The following is a 19,051-nucleotide window of genomic DNA, read 5'->3' as shown; positions in this document are numbered from 1 at the left end:
GTAAAGTTTCATGCTAATACTGTATGCTAGGGAAGACACATTGTGTTGGTGTGCTGGGGAAGTTGATCATTATCGTTAGGGGAATTAATATGGGATATGGTAATTAGGGGAAAGCCTATTGGTCAGTTTAAATGGATGATTTGGGAACTGAGTGTTTTATTAGTGGTCAACGTGTTAGTGCACATCACTTGAGAAATTAGACGATTCTTGGTATTACAGTTTGTGTTAAGGGGGTTGAATAATTTAGGGAGGTCAGTGTTTCATTTGCAATGACTTGCTGAATTAGGGCACAACAGAGTGTGGTTGGTAAGTTGGTGGTTAGAGGACATAGTTTAACTGGGATGTCCCAGGGGCTGGCATTGGTGTGTCTTCTCAGGGATTCATTCAGCATTGAGCAACACTAAGTAATAGTAGAGATGAGATGAAGGAAATATTTTAGTGTGTGTGTCTGAGACAGAGAATGTGTGTGTGTGTGTGTGTGTGTGTGTGTGTGTGTGTGTGTGTGTGTGTGTGTGTGTGTGTGTGTGTGTGTGTGTGTGTGTGTGTGTGTGTGTGTGTGTGTGTGTGTGTGTGTGTGTGTGTGTGTGTGTGTGTGTGTGTGTGTGTGTGTGCGTATGCTTGTGTGTGTGTGAATGAGTTCTCTCTACCTCCCAAGGTCACTTCTCAGAAGTCCCATAGTTAGGGCTGTCACCCTCCACCAATCACCTGGTGCGTGAGAGAGTAGCCCTCCACCCCCTATCCCCATTCACAGCTCCATCTGCCCACCTAGACAAGGAAACATTGCCCATTCACAGCTCCACCTGCCCACCTAGACAAGGAAACATTCCCCATTCACAGCTCCACCTGCCCACCTAGACAAGGAAACATTCCCCATTCACAGCTCCACCTGCCCACCTAGACAAGGAAACATTCCCCATTCACAGCTCCACCTGCCCACCTTGACAAGGAAACATTCCCCATTCACAGCTCCACCTGTCCACCTTGACAAGGAAACATTCCCCATTCACAGCTCCACCTGCCCACCTAGACAAGGAAACATTCCCCATTCACAGCTCCACCTGCCCACCTTGACAAGGAAACATTCCCCATTCACAGCTCCACCTGCCCACCTAGACAAGGAAACATTCCCCATTCACAGCTCCACCTGCCCACCTAGACAAGGAAACATTCCCCATTCACAGCTCCACCTGCCCACCTAGACAAGGAAACATTCCCCATTCACAATTCCACCTGCCCACCTTGACAAGGAAACATTCCCCATTCACAGCTCCACCTGCCCACCTAGACAAGGAAACATGGTAATTTATCATTCCAGTTACTATCCCTGAACAGACATCAAGCTGCTTTCCTCTTTACTATGTACTGTAGTACACTGGTAGCCATTTAACAGAAAGGACTTGTAATCACCAAGCTTGAAAATCAAATGACTCAAATTGAAGTTTCCTGTTCAGTGTAAGAAATTATCATTTTTATGCCATTTCATGCCAACAAAATTACATGACTCAATGATACTTTTAGGGGAAGGGTTTGTCTAGCTACAATCCTATTAAAATGCTCCATGTGCCCCTCTTTCAGTGATGAAACGACTGTATCGCGAGAGGCACTGTGGTGCTTCCAAGCTGAGTGAAATAAAATGGTTGACTGTGTCAGTCCTACAGTATATCATGGAGCCTAGTGCAGCCAGTGAAGCCAGCAGCAGTACAGCAGCAGTACAGCACTCTACGTGTCGAGGTTTTGTCCTGCTTGCATCTTAACAATAGAAGCGTTATGTAAGCTAAGCGTGCGAGGGTCAGTGCTCCTCCTGTGCTAGCCAGGATGCTGTGGTGGACCGTACAGTGGGAGCAGCTGGAACAGTGCCGAATGACGCTGAGACTGATGCAGAGACGTAGGTCAAGGCTGGCCCCTCAGTGGAGGCGGGAGGATGAGTTATGTGAGAGGAGAGGAGCGTGGCCCTGTGCACTCACTGCTTTCTCTGATGACTGAGCATAGGCTGTAGTAACAGCTGGAGTCCTGTATTACTGCTGCTGTTATGGGCTGGCCTGGCGGCAGCACGTGACCGGCCCTGGCTGCCATGGTGGGAGGTATTAGTGATATGAACAGAAGGGTCCGTGTCCAGGATTACGCAACAGCATCTTCTCTGCCTGGGAAAGCAGCTCTGTAAAGATGACAGCAGTAGACAGCCCAGTCAGTGAAAGTGCATCATCATCACCCCCGTCATTGTTGCTGTGAACCTGTCCGGTGCATGATAAGGCAAGCAAGTGATTTTTGTCCTCTTTTTTTCCCAGCTGCTGAAAAGCGGCAGGGCTTTTCCTACGTATGCGAGCAGATTTAATTGTACCGTAGATTTGCAAACCCGGTTCATCCATGATTTGTAATTCCTATCGCTACACACTCGATCCTAAGCTACTGGATACACAAGTGTGTGTATGTGGGTCTGTTATTGTGTGTGTACATTTACACAGCACATCAGTGTACACACACACACACAACCATATGTGCACATGTTTGCGTTATGCTCCCCTGAGCACATACCATGTAAATGAGATGTAAATGAGATGTAAGTGGATATGGGCAATTCCACGGAATCAGAATGACGTCGAGACGTTGATTCTTCACTTTAAAAGTACGCCAAACAAAAACCATTGATTGCGAAGTTAAACAAACCATACAACTCTATGCACAGGTACTACTTTTAACAATTTCCACTGAAAATGTTACAAAAACACATTTACTGGAAGAACAGTGCAGATGCAAAGTTTGGTAACAGAATGATGGTAAAATGTCCCCCTGTGACCACCTTTTCCAAAAAGTCTCTTAAATATCGACTCAGAATGAAGATTCGAAGATGTCTGCAGAAAGAACGGGGTGTCAGCTCTGATACCTTGACTTTGGAAAAATGTATTTTAGTTATTGAACTACAGTAAGTGAAGTGGATTAACACCTGGTAACAGAATTATATCACGGTCCCTGATCTGTACTATATAGAAATTCATAATTATGAATTTCATTCTGTTAATGGTGATGTATCTTAAGTAGGTACACAAAGGTATAAAAATGTTATATCCTCTTTTGCATATTTGGGTATTGTTCTACACACTGGCTATTATTTTAATGAGCTCTGCCACCAAACAAGACCACATTTTGTTGGTCTGGACCAGACCAAATCTGAACAAATCATAGACGTCTATGTTTCACAAGTTTGGACATCAAAGTACAGTACAGTACTACATTAAAGTTCAATACAGTATAGTAAAGTACAATAGAGTAGAGTAAAGTACAGTACAGTACAATAAATTATACTGTACTGACCTATACTCTACTTTTCTTTATTGTGCTGTCCAAACTTGTGAAACAGACATCTATGATTGGTTCAGATTTGGACTGACCAAATTTCAACTACTTTTCAAAGTCCATGGATGTCCGGTGTCAGATGGTGCTCAGTGGGTGAGAGGGCTGGTTACAGTAAATGGAAACAGAAGGGCTCATGGGTAGGTGTCACGGGAGAAGTTACATTGAGAGACAGAGACAGCCAGAGACAGACAGACAGCCAGAGACAGAGACAGACAGACAGCCAGAGCCAGAGCCAGAGACAGCCAGAGCCAGAGCCAGAGCCAGAGACAGACAGACAGCCAGAGCCAGAGACAGACAGCCAGAGACAGAGACAGCCAGAGACAGAGACAGAGACAGCCAGAGCCAGAGACAGACAGCCAGAGCCAGACAGCCAGAGAGACAGAGAGAGACAGAGAGAGAGTTTGAGATCCAGCTGGTCCTGGGGCTGAGTTCACAAACATGTTCTACTAACACACTGAAGCCTCAGGACCAGCACATCCAAATCAATCAGAATAAACCAAATTACAACACAGTCAAAACAAAACTACATTGCTTATTGGAAAACACAAACACAAAGCAAAATGCAGTGCTATCTGGCCCTAAATTGACAGTACACCGTGGCTAACTATTTGACCATGGTTACTGATCAAAACCTTGACAAAGTACAGGCTCAGTGAGCACAGCCTTGCCATTGAGAAGGGTCGACACAGGAAAACCTGGCTCCCTGTAGAGGAAAGGCTGTGCAACCACTGCACAACAGCAGAACCTGAGACAGAGCTGCATTTCCTGACAAAATGTAAAAAAATATAAAACAATTAGATAGTGTCATTTCCCCAAATTTGAAACCCTTATTCAAGGTTTCTTAGACCTCTCTGATGAGAGTAGGCTACCCGTCCTGTTGGGGGAGGACGCAGAGAGCTGTGGGTTGGCAGCGCACTACATTGCTGCCTGCCAAGGGTTGAGGGACAGTGTCTGACAGACCAATCAACCTGCACATGTCCTCTACTGTATACTTATTGTTATTGTTCAATGTATGGTTATTTTGACCCTTGGTTATTGTTGTTACTGTTGTCCCGTTGACAATTTTGATTCTCTATTTTGATTCAAAATTCATATTGTAAATATCCAAAGTAAGCTTTGGCAATATGTACATTGTTATGTCATGCCAATAAAGCAAATTGGAGAGACAGAGAGAGAGAGCGAGAGACGGAGACGGTGAGGGAGATGGAGAGAGATTGGCCAGACTGTCACATAAACCAAATAAAACATAATACACTGCTCAAAAAAATAAAGGGAACACTTAAACAACACAATGTAACTCCAAGTCAATCACACTTCTGTGAAATCAAACTGTCCACTTAGGAAGCAACACTGATTGACAATAAATTTCACATGCTGTTGTGCAAATGGAATAGACAAAAGGTGGAAATTATAGGCAATTAGCAAGACACCCCCAAAAAAGGAGTGATTCTGCAGGTGGTGACCACAGACCACTTCTCAGTTCCTATGCTTCCTGGCTGATGTTTTGGTCACTTTTGAATGCTGGCGGTGCTCTCACTCTAGTGGTAGCATGAGACGGAGTCTACAACCCACACAAGTGGCTCAGGTAGTGCAGTTCATCAAGGATGGCACATCAATGCGAGCTGTGGCAAAAAGGTTTGCTGTGTCTGTCAGCGTAGTGTCCAGAGCATGGAGGCGCTACCAGGAGACAGGCCAGTACATCAGGAGACGTGGAGGAGGCCGTAGGAGGGCAACAACCCAGCAGCAGGACCGCTACCTCCGCCTTTGTGCAAGGAGGTGCACTGCCAGAGCCCTGCAAAATGACCTCCAGCAGGCCACAAATGTGCATGTGTCAGCATATGGTCTCACAAGGGGTCTGAGGATCTCATCTCGGTACCTAATGGCAGTCAGGCTACCTCTGGCGAGCACATGGAGGGCTGTGCGGCCCCACAAAGAAATGCCACCCCACACCATGACTGACCCATCTCCAAACCGGTCATGCTGGAGGATGTTGCAGGCAGCAGAACGTTCTCCACGGCGTGTCCAGACTCTGTCACGTCTGTCACATGTGCTCATGTGCTCAGTGTGAACCTGCTTTCATCTGTGAAGAGCACAGGGCGCCAGTGGCGAATTTGCCAATCTTGGTGTTCTCTGGCAAATGCCAAACGTCCTGCACGGTGTTGGGCTGTAAGCACAACCCCCACCTGTGGACGTTGGGCCCTCATACCACCCTCATGGAGTCTGTTTCTGACCGTTTGAGCAGACACATGCACATGTGTGGCCTGCTGGAGGTCATTTTGCAGGGCGCTGGCAGTGCACCTCCTTGCACAAAGGCGGAGGTAGCGGTCCTGCTGCTGGGTTGTTGCCCTCCTACGGCCTCCTCCACGTCTCCTGATGTACTGGCCTGTCTCCTGGTAGCGCCTCCATGCTCTGGACACTACGCTGACAGACACAGCAAACCTTTTTGCCACAGCTCGCATTGATGTGCCATCCTGGATGAACTGCACTACCTGAGCCACTTGTGTGGGTTGTAGACTCCGTCTCATGCTACCACTAGAGTGAGAGCACCGCCAGCATTCAAAAGTGACCAAAACATCAGCCAGGAAGCATAGGAACTGAGAAGTGGTCTGTGGTCACCACCTGCAGAATCACTCCTTTTTTGGGGGTGTCTTGCTAATTGCCTATAATTTCCACCTTTTGTCTATTCCATTTGCACAACAGCATGTGAAATTTATTGTCAATCAGTGTTGCTTCCTAAGTGGACAGTTTGATTTCACAGAAGTGTGATTGACTTGGAGTTACATTGTGTTGTTTAAGTGTTCCCTTTATGTTTTTGAGCAGTGTATAAATGTTGATATTAGTTGTCAGGGGTTGTTACTTTAAAATTACTTTGTTTTTATGTATTTCTAATACGTTTTAAGACTTTTTCTGCTGTTTTCTAAAATCCTAAAATACGCCTTCGCGCATTCCCAATTTTTGGGATGGAGAATGGTTGAAAAATGTATATATGCCTTAATCTCTCAAAAATATAGACTCTTAGCTTTCATTTGACACCAAATTTGATGTGCGTCTATGAACTTCACATGTTAGTGCTCATGGGGCTTTTTACATGGAAATGTCCATATGTTGTGCCAGCTGTCGTTATGTTACGCAGCAGTTTAGCTGTGAGTAGGTCGTGGTATCCGCTAGCTGGCCTGTGTATGTGTGCTGCAGGCCAGAGCAGAGGAGAGCCGCTAGTAAATCACCTCAGGGATCGGGCCTGAACCAATTCATAATTGATTAATTTGAAGTCGATCTGGGGGTATACACTCAGAGTGCTAGACTGATTGTGCTGTTGGGACAGAACATCTGATGGATGCTCTCTAAACGTTGTTAGCCAGAAATCAGGGGTCCTATTCAATCAAACCTGGTGTCCTGAATAAGTCAAATATGATAATTCTTGTGTCGCTAGAATGTCTTACATGCATATAAAAAAAAAGGTAAACAGACCAGTGTGATAGAAAAAGACAGTCAAATGCATATCACTCATCTGCTACAAAGGTTTTGGGTTGAATTGTTTGGACTTGTCTGGTGTGGTGAGACTGCACGCATAGGCTTCTTCTGATGCTACTGCTCTATCAGTGTCACTGTCGTAGTCAGACCATTGCTTGTCTTAATGAGAATGTAGTGCTGGCTGGGGAGAAGACTGACTGAGGAGGAGGGGGGATGGGAGGAGTCTGCCTATGGAGGAGAGGAAAGGAAAGGTGACTCTCCCTGGGGAGGAGGGTAGAGAAGAGGAGAGGAGACTGCCTAGGGAGGAGGAAGAGGGGACTCCTGAGGCAAGGGTGTATGTGTGATAGCTGCACGGGACTAGTGGGGTGAACACGGGTTCACTCTGAGACTGAAAGTACAGGCAGCACACAAATTCATAAGTGCAACAGTAAGATCAAAGGATGAAAAAGAGAAAATCACATTTAAACCTAAGATAGGGTGGCACATGATTACATCTGACTCGAACTAACAATTTGGTAATAGCAACGGCTTTGTAAAAAGGTTGGGGTTCAGTTCCATAGAGAGCTTTTCTCAGTCAGCAGATTGTCACTGGGTTGGAGAAGTCAGGGTCTTCTGTCTGCTGCTCTATGTACATTGTCATTGAACACTGGTCACTAAGTATTTTTACATACTGTTTTATCCACTTCATATGTACAGTGTCTTCAGAAAGTATTCACATCACTTGACTTTTCCCACATTTTGTTGTGTTACAGCCTGCATTTAAAATGGATTACATTTAGATGTTGTGTCACTGGCCTACACACAATACCCTATAATGTCAAAGTGGAATTATGTTTTTAGAAATATTTACAAATTAATAAAAAATTAAAAGCTGAAATGTCTTGGGTCAATAAATATTCAACCTCTTTGTTATTGCAAGCCTAAATAATTCAGGAGTAAAAATGTGCTTAACAAGTCACATAATACGTTGCATGGACTCACTGTGTGCAATACGTGTTTAACATTATGTTTTAATGACTACCTCACTTCTGTACCCCACACATACAATTATCTGTATGTGTCACGATCGTCATAATAACTGGACCAAAGCGCAGCGTGATCTGGGTTCCACATCTTTTTATTTGTAAGTGAAACTCACAGCAAAACCAAAAAATCTCAAAACGAAACGTGAAGCTAACAATAGTGCTAACATGCAACTATCCATAGTCAAGATCCCACCAAGCAAAAAGGGGAAATGGCTGCCTAAATATGATCCCCCATCAGAGACAATGACAAACAGCTGCCTCTGATTGGGAACCATACCTGGCCAACATAGAAACATAATCCCCTAGATGACCCACCTTTAGTCACACCCCGACCTAACCAACATAGAGAATAAAAAGCTCTCTATGGTCAGGGCGTGACAGTAACTGGGAACTGTCGCCGGAAGCTCTGGACTGGGAACTGTCGCCGGAAGCTCTGGACTGGGAACTGTCGCCGGAAGCTCTGGACTGGAAACTGTCGCCGGAAGCTCTGGACTGGGAACTGTCGCCGGAAGCTCTGGACTGGGAACTGTCGCCGGAAGCTCTGGACTGGGGACTGTCACCGGAAGCTCTGGACTGGGGACTGTCGCCGGAAGCTTGGTGCGTGGGGCCGGCACTGGTGGTACCGGGCTGGTGACAGGCACCTCAGGACAAGCGCGAGGAGCAGGCACAGGACATACTGGACTGTGGAGGCGCACTGGAGGCCTGATGCGTGGGGCTGGTACAGGTGGCACCGGGCTGGTGACACGCACCTCACAGCGAGGAGGCACAGGATGTACTGGACTGTGGAGGCGCACTGGAGGCCTGATGCGTGGGGCTGGTACATGTGGCACCGGGCTGGTGACATGCACCTCAGGGCGAGTGCGGGGAGGAGGTACAGGACGCACTGGGCTGTGAAGGCGCACTGGGGATACAGCGCGTAGAGCCGGCGCAGGATATCCTGGATCGAGGATGCGCACTGGAGACCATACCAATACTTATTTTCCACCATCATTTGCAAATAAATTCATAAAAAATCCTACAATGTGATTTTCTGGAATTTTTTTTCTCATTTTGTCTGTCATAGTTGAAGTGTACCTATGATTAAAATTACAGGCCTCTCTCATCTTTTTAAGTGGGAGAACTTGCACAATTGATGGCTGACTAAATACTTTTTTGCCCCACTGTATATACAGTTGAAGTCGGAAGTTTACATACACCTGAGCCAAATACGTTTAAACTCAGTTTTTCACAATTCCTGACATTTAATCCTAGTAAAAATTCCCTGTCTTAGTTCAGTTAGGATCACCACTTTATTTTAAGAATGTGAAATGTCAGAATAATAGTAGAGAGAATGATTTATTTCAGCTTTTATTTCTTCCATCACATTCCCAGTGGGTCAGAAGTTTACATATACTCAATTAGTAGCATTGCCTTTATATTGTTTAACTTGGGTCAAACGTTTTGAGTAGCCTTCCACAAGCTTCCCACAATAAATTTGGTGAATGTCGGCCCATTCCTCCTGACAGAGCTGGTGTAAGGCCTCCTTGCTCTGCCCACAAATGTTCTATAGGATTGAGGTCAGGGCTTTGTGATGGCCACTCCAATACCTTGACTTTGTTGTCCTTAAGCCATTTTGCCACAACTTTGGAAGTTGTTTGTTAACAAGAAATTTGTGGAGTGGTTGAAAAATTTGTTTTAATGACTCCAACCTAAGTGTATGCAAACTTCCGACTTCAACTGTATATACAGTACCAGTCAAAAGTTTGGACACATCTACTTATTCAATGGTTTTTCTTTATTTTTTACTCTTTTCTACATTGTAGAATAATAGTGAAGACATCAAAACTATGAAATAACACATATGGAATCATGTAGTAACCATGTTGTAGCCACCCTTTGATGGACTGTTGTTTCTCTTTGCTTATTTCAGATGTTCTTGCCTTAATATGGACTTGGTCTTTTACCAAATAGAGTTATCTTCTGTATACCACCCCTACCTTGTCACAACACAACTGATTGGCTCAAACGCATTAAGAAGGAAAGAAATTCCACAAATTAACTTTTAACAAGGCACACCTGTTAATTGAAATTAATTCCAGGTGACTGCCTCATGAAACTGGTTGAGAGAATGCCAAGAGTGTGCAAAGCTGTCAGCAAGGCAAAGGGTGGCTACTTTGAAGAATCTAAAATCTAAAATATATTTGAATTTGTTTAACACTTTTTTGGTTACGACATAATATGTGTATGCGACCAATAAAATGTTATTTGATCTGATTCTTGATTTGGTCCAAAGGTATTTCTTGTCTATCCTGAGGCTCCAGTCACAACAGAGAGATGAGAGGGATAGCTTTAGTTTGAACAGTCTGTTACTGTCCCCTAGAGGTGGCACGTCACGCCAGGCCAGTGGAGGTGCATGATTATGGTGGTCTCTGGGGTCTGGCCAGAGTCTAGCTGAGGCAGCGGCGATTAGAGACAGGATTTGCATTGTAATGAAAAAGCTTATCTCTGCAGGTTCAATCTCTATGTCTGCCTGTCCCCAGGCCGGCTCAGTTTTGTTTATTTTCTGCCTGATCTGACCACTCTCTGCTAGGGTGTGCTGTGTTACTCCAACTATGAATGAAGCACATACGCATCCCTCTCATTGTCAAGTTAGCTTGGCATGTTTTGGTAGGCATTTTTGATATGTGTAATGTTGCCTATAACAATGTCCTTGTTAGATGTTTCTCTCATATACTTACATTTGCACCAGGTGGAATTTCCAAACATATCAACCACACAGGTATTTTTAGTTGCTGTTCAAATTTGGGTCTGGAGTCAGAAAGACTCTCTGAGATTCTTGTTGTGAGGTATGAGACAGATATCGTTTTAATATTGGCTAGTGTAATTGATTGATATACTACTCCTTGCTTCCAGTGGCAACCCAGAAGGACATGATACACTAGACTAGAGTAGGATGTGTGTGACGTGAGAGACACAGGATCCAGTGTATGTTATTGTTCCTCTGTCTGTCCATGGTGATGAGCTGCAGCTCATCTGTGCACCCTGTCCACTTTGCCCTGTCTGTGTAAGGTTAATGGGACTAACTGGCCTTTGATTACAGCGTGGTATTGGCAGGGAGAGGAGCAGACACACACTCTGCCAGTTTGCTGTTTATGACACGCGGTCGGTTCCACAGCACTTTTAATTCTGACTATGATAATTGCCTGCTGATGTGATGTGGTGTTAAATGCTTTGTGTTTGTGTGGAGGGATTCATTGATTTGCAGGCACTGATCAAGTGGAATTTCAAACATAATTAGGAAGAAAAGCTTTTTCCCCCCACTGTGCTACTGCGTGATCATTCTCATTTCTCAGCGGTTCATCCTAACACTTTGGTTGGTAGGCTGTCTTCAAGGCTGCAGTGTCTGTAAAGTGAAGTCTATGGGTTAGGTATAAGCCTCCTCTCCACTCTACAGTCTCCACTGTCCATGGACAAGTCACAATGAGCAGGGGCACTGGGTAATAGCATAAAGAAGCTTCAATAAGCTGGATTGAATTAGCTTTGCCCTGGCTAAAATGAATTAAAGAGGCAGACATGACATCGACTCCTAAATTGAGTCATTATACCTGCTGGACTCGAGCTAAATATGACGTGTTCTTATTTCAGCAAGTAAATATTTACTAACCATGGGCCACAGTCCAGGATGAGCTCTGTACAAATGGTCCTCCACTGGAGCCTGCCTGAGCCAGAGATTCATATAAATATAGGTCTTGATATAGCGTGTCTATGACTTTATTCATTCTAATGAAGGTATATAGGGAGACCTACCCTTCAGTCCTGGCAATCACAGTTGATAGAATCATTTGTTCTTATGGCCCAGAAAGACTATACTCTCACATCCCTTGCCTACATGCCTGAGCGGTCCTGCACTGCTACTTACAGTGAGTCAGTGCTATTCTACCGTGCAACAAAATTGCACTCATGAATCATTCATGAACATATAATGTTCTAAACCACATTTCATGTTTACAGTGAATGTGGCCACTGACAAGCATACGTATCTGATGATGAAGAACCAACTTTGACTTTCAGTCATGAAGTCAGTGTTGCTCAAATTTATGGAGCATTTATAGAGCAGAAAGATTTATTCCCGAGGCTATTGCAGAGGTAAAAACAGAAAATGAGCAGCCGTGGGCTAAAACTGTACATGACTGATACACACTGTAAAGACGTGAGACTGAGGGGGAGGGGTGATGTTGAGCACCAGTCCCTATGGTGGTTGAGTAAGGCCTGTGTGGCCTATTGGACAGGGGGCATGGGGCAGGGTAAGAAAAGCCTGGGTGAAGATGTCTGTGTTGCGGAGGTAGGCAAGCTGCCTCCTGTCAGGAGAAATAAACACTAATTGCCCGTTGGCTTTGGGTTGGAGATGTGCAGCTGGGGACGAGCAGCTAAAAATATCCCTGCCTTTTCCCATGAGCAGAAGGCAGGCAGACAGACAAGCAGGCAGACATACAGGCACACAACACCATGGAATTAGTATGAACTGCAAGAGGATGGCACCGGCATGGACATCTTCCGGCCATTTTTACAAACGTCAGGGCGGGGGATGGAGCGACACCAACACTGGGAAAGGTGAACTTAGGGTGAGCTGCTCCACATGGACTAATCTCCCGTGGGCAGATTCTGCATGTAGCTGACCAAATTACGCAAGATTTTACTCCTGTGTTACAGAGATTACATATGGACTGCAGGGTTGGGCTCAATTCCATTTTAATTCCACTCAATTCAGAAAGTAAACCCAATTCTAATTCAAAATGTTCTACGCACACACACACACACACACACACACACACACACACACACACACACACACACACACACACACACACACACACACACACACACACACACACACACACACACACACACACACACACACACACACACACATACACACACACTCATGCTACACACACACATCACAACTGCTGCTACCAGACTCTTATTATTACTGCAAAATATTACACAATTTAACCACTTCCCCGCAATCCCCCCTTCCCCAAAACACGTGTAAATATTGGACCATAAATTGTGCCTTCCTGTATTATACTTACTGTATGCTAAAATGTTTATTCTATTGAACTGAGCCATTTACTTTAAGTTCGTATTCTTATCTTATCTTATTCCTTATTGTTGTTGCATTGTCGAGAAAGAACCTGCAAGTAAGCATTTCGTTGTACGGTATATACCATGTGTATCCTGTACATACGACGAATAAAACTTGACCCTTGAAACCTACAGAACCATCGTGTCCTCTGCTCTGAACACTGGGAGCGAATGTCACATATAAACACCAAAGCTGCTGTTGTCATGTCACGGTTGTGTTGTGTTTCTATCCCCAGCTAGCTAAAGCCAGGCTGTGTTCCCATAATGTTGGCAAGTCACGCTCTCCCATGCAGAGATGGCCTTTCCCCGCTGGCCTGCTCTGGCCAGTGATGTATAAACCCTGGATGACTGACAGGGGGGCTGTATTGAAGCCACCAGGCAGCCATTTTGGTACTCCTCCTTCGTTATAAAAAAGATTTTGGAAGCTATATAAATTAATTTCATTTCATTGCTTTTGACAAGATTATTCTATAACAGACACCTTAATGCATACTTGTAAATGATATTATGTGAACTATATTATGTGATTCCTTAACTTCTTATGGCTGAAGGGGCAGTATTGAGTAGCTTGGATGAAAGGTGCACAGAGGTGCCCATATTAAACGGCCTGCTCCTCAGTCCCAGTTGCTAATATATGCATATTATTATTCATATTGGATAGAAAACACTCTGAAGTTTCTAAAACTGTTTGAATGATGTCTGTGAGTATAACAGAACTCATATGGCAGGTAAAACCTGAGAAAAAATCCAAACAGGAAGTGGGAATTATGAGGCTGGTCGATTTTCAACCAAGATCCTATTGAAATCACAGCGAGAATTGGATGAGTTTTGAGGGGAATTAGTCAGGTCTGCCATGACCATACCATGCTCTAACCATGCGCGTTCACATGAGAGGGAGCTCTGTTCCATCGCTCATCTGAAGTCAATGTAATTCTCCGGTTGGAACGTTATTCAAGATTTATGTTAAAAACATTCTAAAGATTGATTCAATACATCGTTTGACATGTTTCTACTGACTGTTACTGAACTTTTGGACATTTCGTCAGCTTTTAGGGAACGCGCATCGTGACTTTGGATTTGTTTACCAAACGCGCTAACAAAAGTAGCTAATTGGACATAAATAACGGACATTATCGAACAAATCAAGCATTTATTGTGGACCTGGGATTCCTGGGAGTGCATTCTGATGAAGATCATCAAAGGTAAGGGAATATTTATCATGTATTTTCTGGTTTCTGTTGACTCCAACATGGCGGCTAATTTGACTATTGTTCTGAGCGCCGTTTCAGATTATTGCATGGTTTACTTTTTACGTAAAGTTTTTTTGCAATCTGACACAGCGGTTGCATTAAGGAGAGGTATATCTGTAATTCCATATGTATAACTTGTATTATCATCTACATTTGTGATGAATATTTCTGTTGAATCGATGTGGCTATGCAAAATCACTGGATGTTTTTGGAACTAGTGAACGTAACACGTCAATTTAAACTCTGATTTTTTTATATAAATATGAACTTTATCAAACAAAACATACATGTATTGTGTAACATGAAGTCCTATGAGTGTCATCTGATGAAGATCATCAAAGGTTAGTGATTAATTTTATCTCTATTTGTGCTTTTTGTGACTCCTATCTTTGGCTAGGAAAATGACTGTGTTTGTCTGTGATTTGGCGGTGACCTAACATAATCGTTTGTGGTGCTTTCGCTGAAAATCCTATTTAAAATCGGACACTTTGGTAGGATTAACAACAAGATTACCTTTAAAATGGTATAAGATACATGTATGTATGAGGAATTTTAATTATGAGATTTATGTTGTTTGAATTTGGCGCCATGCACTTTCACTGGCTGTTGTCATATCGATCCCGTTACCGGGATCTCAGCCATAAGAAGTTTTAAAGTACTTTTTTTTTGAGAGTACTAATGTTACTGTCCCCACTTCAGGTAAAAAACATGAGCAGGCGCACACCCAGAACAACAGTTTGTGTGGAGGTGCTGACTAACGGCGAATAAACTATAAACTATCAAAATAAAGAAAGTCGCACACTCCATGTGTAATCTCCCAGCAATTTAATGGGTATTTACCAACGTTTCGGCATCACTGTGCCTTTCTCAGGGTAATGTCATGGATACTTGAACCAGGTTATGTAGTGCAATTAGAGTAACCAATGACAGTGGTGAGGGGTGTGTCATAATGATTAAGTTAATTCAAATTAGTGAAGCTGTTAAAACATCGTATATGGCATATTAAATATATTATGCTATTGTTATCATATAGAAACATAATGGAATATTGTACATCATATTACCATCAACATACATTATTGTTTTATTCAATTTCACATAATAATTTCGTATTTAATTTTTGTTACATGTAATATTGGTTCAACCTTAATATATAACGAGCATCATCAACAGGGGGAACATATTAGGTATACGCTAATAAGCTGTAAAAATTATTTTTCAATTTATAAGACTTGTGCATAAAGGAAAATGTGTTCATAAGAAGGGCCTGAGATCAAAGTCAATATTCAGACCACTAGGGGTCAATGTTTTTAGATAGGATATCCAGTAGCCTCCCTTTGTAGGCTTTTCCACATGAACAGGTGATGAGATAGATTACTCCCTTGGTCTTGCATGAGATGATACCCCTAACAGGGATCTTTCGACCTGTATGTGGGTGTCTGATGAAAGATGTTTTTATAGTGCTATTGCACTGTGCCATGAGCCACATTTGTAGTTCCCATTTGGGATAGGTGTCAAGAGTGTCTGAGTGGGCTCAGGGGGCATGTCAAATCTCACCAAACTATCTCCAAGAGTGTCTGAATGGGCTCAGGAGGCAGGTCAGATCTCACCAAACTATCTCCAATATTGCAACCACACTTATAGACCACCAGTGGGGGTTCCTTGAAGAGATGTGCGATTTTTTTTGTCTGATTGCAGAATATGCCAGTGCTTTTTCAGGATTGCTTTCATTTTCTCCGAACCCTTGGTGTACTTAGTGCAAAAGACGGTTGCGTTGTTTTTATTCTTTGGTTGAGTTTTTAGTAATCCCCCTCTTGGTTTTTGAGATATTTTCATCATTGCAACATCAAGAGTTTTGTCCTTGTAGCCTCTCATTTTGAATTTATCTGTCATTTTTTTAGCATTGCTGTCAAAATCTGACTGGTGGCCACAGATCCGTTTAACCCTGCATAACTGACTGTATGGTAGACCATTCTTGAGTGGAAGGGGATGTATACTATCCGCACATAGCAGTGTACTGCGGTCTGTGGGCTTTGTGTATAAATCTGTGTGTAATGCATCATTCTCTTTGATAATCCAGAAGTCCAGGTAGTTTATTTTTCCCTCATCAGTCTGCATGGTGAATTTGAGGTATTCAGAGCTCTCGTTTAGTAGAGTTTGTAATTAATTTAGTTCCTGCTGACTTCCTTCCCAGAGCACAAAGACATCATCTATGTATCTCTTCCATGGAAGTATTTTAGAAAGTAAGGGGTGTGTCTCTGTTTTATAAAGGAGTGCTTCTTCAAATTGTCCCACATACAGGTTTGCATAGTTGGGGGAAAAGGGGCAGTCCATGGCTACACCCCGAATCTGAAAGAAAAAGTCTGACTCAAAGACAAAGTAGTTATGGGATAATACCAGTTCAGTAAGATGTAAGATGCAATCATTGAATGGAGCAAGGGTAGAGTCTCTCTGCTGAAGGAAGTATTGTAGCGCTGTCCCCACTTCAGCAAAAAAATACTAAAATACATGTCATTTTGTCCTTAAAATTTTAATTGAAATTCTTTAGAATTCCATTAATTCCTATTCCTGGGTAGTACCAATATGGCCGACCAGTAGCTTCAAAGCCTCTAATTGACCAATACATAGCATCAGCAATCCAGGATTTATGTATACATCATTGGCCCTGGCTGAGTCGAGTTACAGCTCTTCCTCTAGTCTATGACACAGTAGCAGCATCTGGTTCCACCTGACTGAAGTCATGAATAATTAAAGCAGGCATTATTATTTCGAGCTAGCGCAACTGGCTTGGCAATAACAAGCAGTTTAGCTACAGCATCGCCTGCTAAGTGGTCCAACATGGAGAGAGGATGTTATTTTACCACGTTGGCAACTTATACTTGTGTGGGTTTGTAAGTATTAGGTTGAGTGAGTGTTGCGGTGTTACCTAGATACTGTATGTGGACGTTTCCTTTGCCTTGTGTTGGAATGGAGGGAACTGTATGTAAACATTACTTGGACATCTGTGTTTATTTATAGTTCGCATTCCTAATTTCATATCTCTGCCCCTAAACTCTGTATTATACAGTATGTTGCAGTTCATGTTTTACGGACAATATCTGCATGACGTAGAAAGCATGTTTCAGGCATGACCTAGTACTATTCATGATAAACAAATAGGATTTGTACTTAGCCTACAGTAGGCCTTCATTGACAACTTGTTTCACTTTTGTTTTGTTTAATCCTTTAGTGAACCTTTGCTTTTGCTTGTGTGTCTGTGTGCTCATGTGTGTTTGTACTTTATGCTCTCTCCCTATGTGTGTGTATTTGCATGTCTAATCAGATCTCTGTAGAGCTGTATGTTTACTCAAGGTAGCCGCAGCAGATGTGCAGGTGGTCCAGTCTATACGCCATCCTTTTTATGCTGTAACTGGAGCCTTACAGGAGCGTCAGGTTCATCATTAGCCTAGCATCAGCAGCAGGACAGGTTGTTTTTCAACCCTGACCACCTGCTATATAGTCCTGACCTGGGTTACTCTATAGCCCACTGGGCTGACATGGGGAAAGTAACTTGGAGACTAGTCTAGCTATATGTCAGCGACACTCAACTTAAACATTAGTAAGAATTTGTCAAGGTTATACAGTATATGCCTATTTATAGACAGGCCATAGCCGTTTCTGGCCATTGAAAAGAGGTACATGATGACTGTGATATGACTAGCTGGAATAGTTCAGATGACCATGACAACGTTTTCAACTTATTTATTGTTTTCCTCCACAGCTCAGAAATGAAGTTGTGCCCCTCCACTTCCCAGATGTACCGCCCCAGTGTCAGTGTGTGGACAGACTACATCTTCTAGAGGACAACAACCGAGCCCTGAAACTCAAGCCTGGGACCTTCAGCCAACACAGGCTACAGCACAAACTCCTGGTGAGTCACTGACTCTATCTCTATCTATCTGAGGCTGCAGTGGTGGAGCATTATTTTGAGAGTGGCAAGAGGCTGCTGTCTTGGCAAGGCAAGGAAGTCGCCCATAGCAGTCAAACGCGGCTTTTTCCCCATTCGTTTCTCTGCTCTGGACTGTGGACCCTGAATTATTTTTCCTACTGCTAATTGTGCTAAAGATTGAAATAAGTTGACTTTCTACTCGTCTGTCTGTTTGGAGAAGAAGGTTGAGGAATGAATTGGGGTCAGTCAGAGACACAGCTTGAATGGTCATTCCTGAAGTCACTGCTGCTGATGGACAAAGCTCTAAGATGTTGTGCCTTTGTCTAAAATAAAAGAATCTCTGCAAAAACTATTTTCAAGAAAGTCAAGGGTATAGATGTACTGTATATCCATCTCCTTATTTAATCAACAGTTTCCCGCCCTGCCAATTGGAAGCTGCAGTAGCCAACTACACTAGCCATGCTACTGGCCTGGTATGCAGCCGAGCCATGAGGAGTAAACCGGTTGTTAGGGGAGGGGGGCAGGCATGTTAGGTCTCCTCCAGGCCTCAAGCTGATCCTAGGCTGTGTCTTCACAGTGGAGACTGCTTGTAATTCCCCAGGCTTCCCCTGACGTCCTCCCAGGGTCCAATATGAATGAGCTGCATCCATTAGCTCTCAGGGCGCTGCTTGTGTTGAGTGGATCGGGATGAGCCGTTTGTGTATGTGTGCACATGTGTGTGTAGGGAGTTTGGAATGAGCTGTGCTGTGTGTGTAGGGTGCTGTCTCTCCTAGAATCTGAGCGGAAGACAGGATGGAAAGTAACCTCACGCTGAACTCAACAAGCTGCATGGCCTGCTTTGGGAGTAATCTGGTTGATGTTAATAACTGTTGCTATACTGTTTCTTTGAAATATTGAATAAA

General features: G+C 43.5%; 1 protein-coding gene across 1 annotated transcript in view; it reads left to right on the top strand.

Moving 5' to 3' along the window:
• Positions 1 to 19,051, top strand: part of LOC139576869 (syntaxin-2-like) — a 155,118-nt gene that overhangs the window by 23,605 nt on the left and 112,462 nt on the right. Inside the window, exon 11 of the mRNA XM_071403415.1 lies at positions 17,982 to 18,131. Coding sequence (XP_071259516.1) covers positions 17,982 to 18,131 — 150 coding nt within the window. The remainder of the gene's footprint in view (positions 1 to 17,981; positions 18,132 to 19,051) is intronic.

This window comes from Salvelinus alpinus, chromosome 5 (assembly GCF_045679555.1).
Source record: "Salvelinus alpinus chromosome 5, SLU_Salpinus.1, whole genome shotgun sequence".
NCBI lineage: Eukaryota > Metazoa > Chordata > Actinopteri > Salmoniformes > Salmonidae > Salvelinus > Salvelinus alpinus.
Note: the sequence above shows the minus strand (reverse complement) of the source record. Positions and strands in the feature narration are given on the sequence as shown.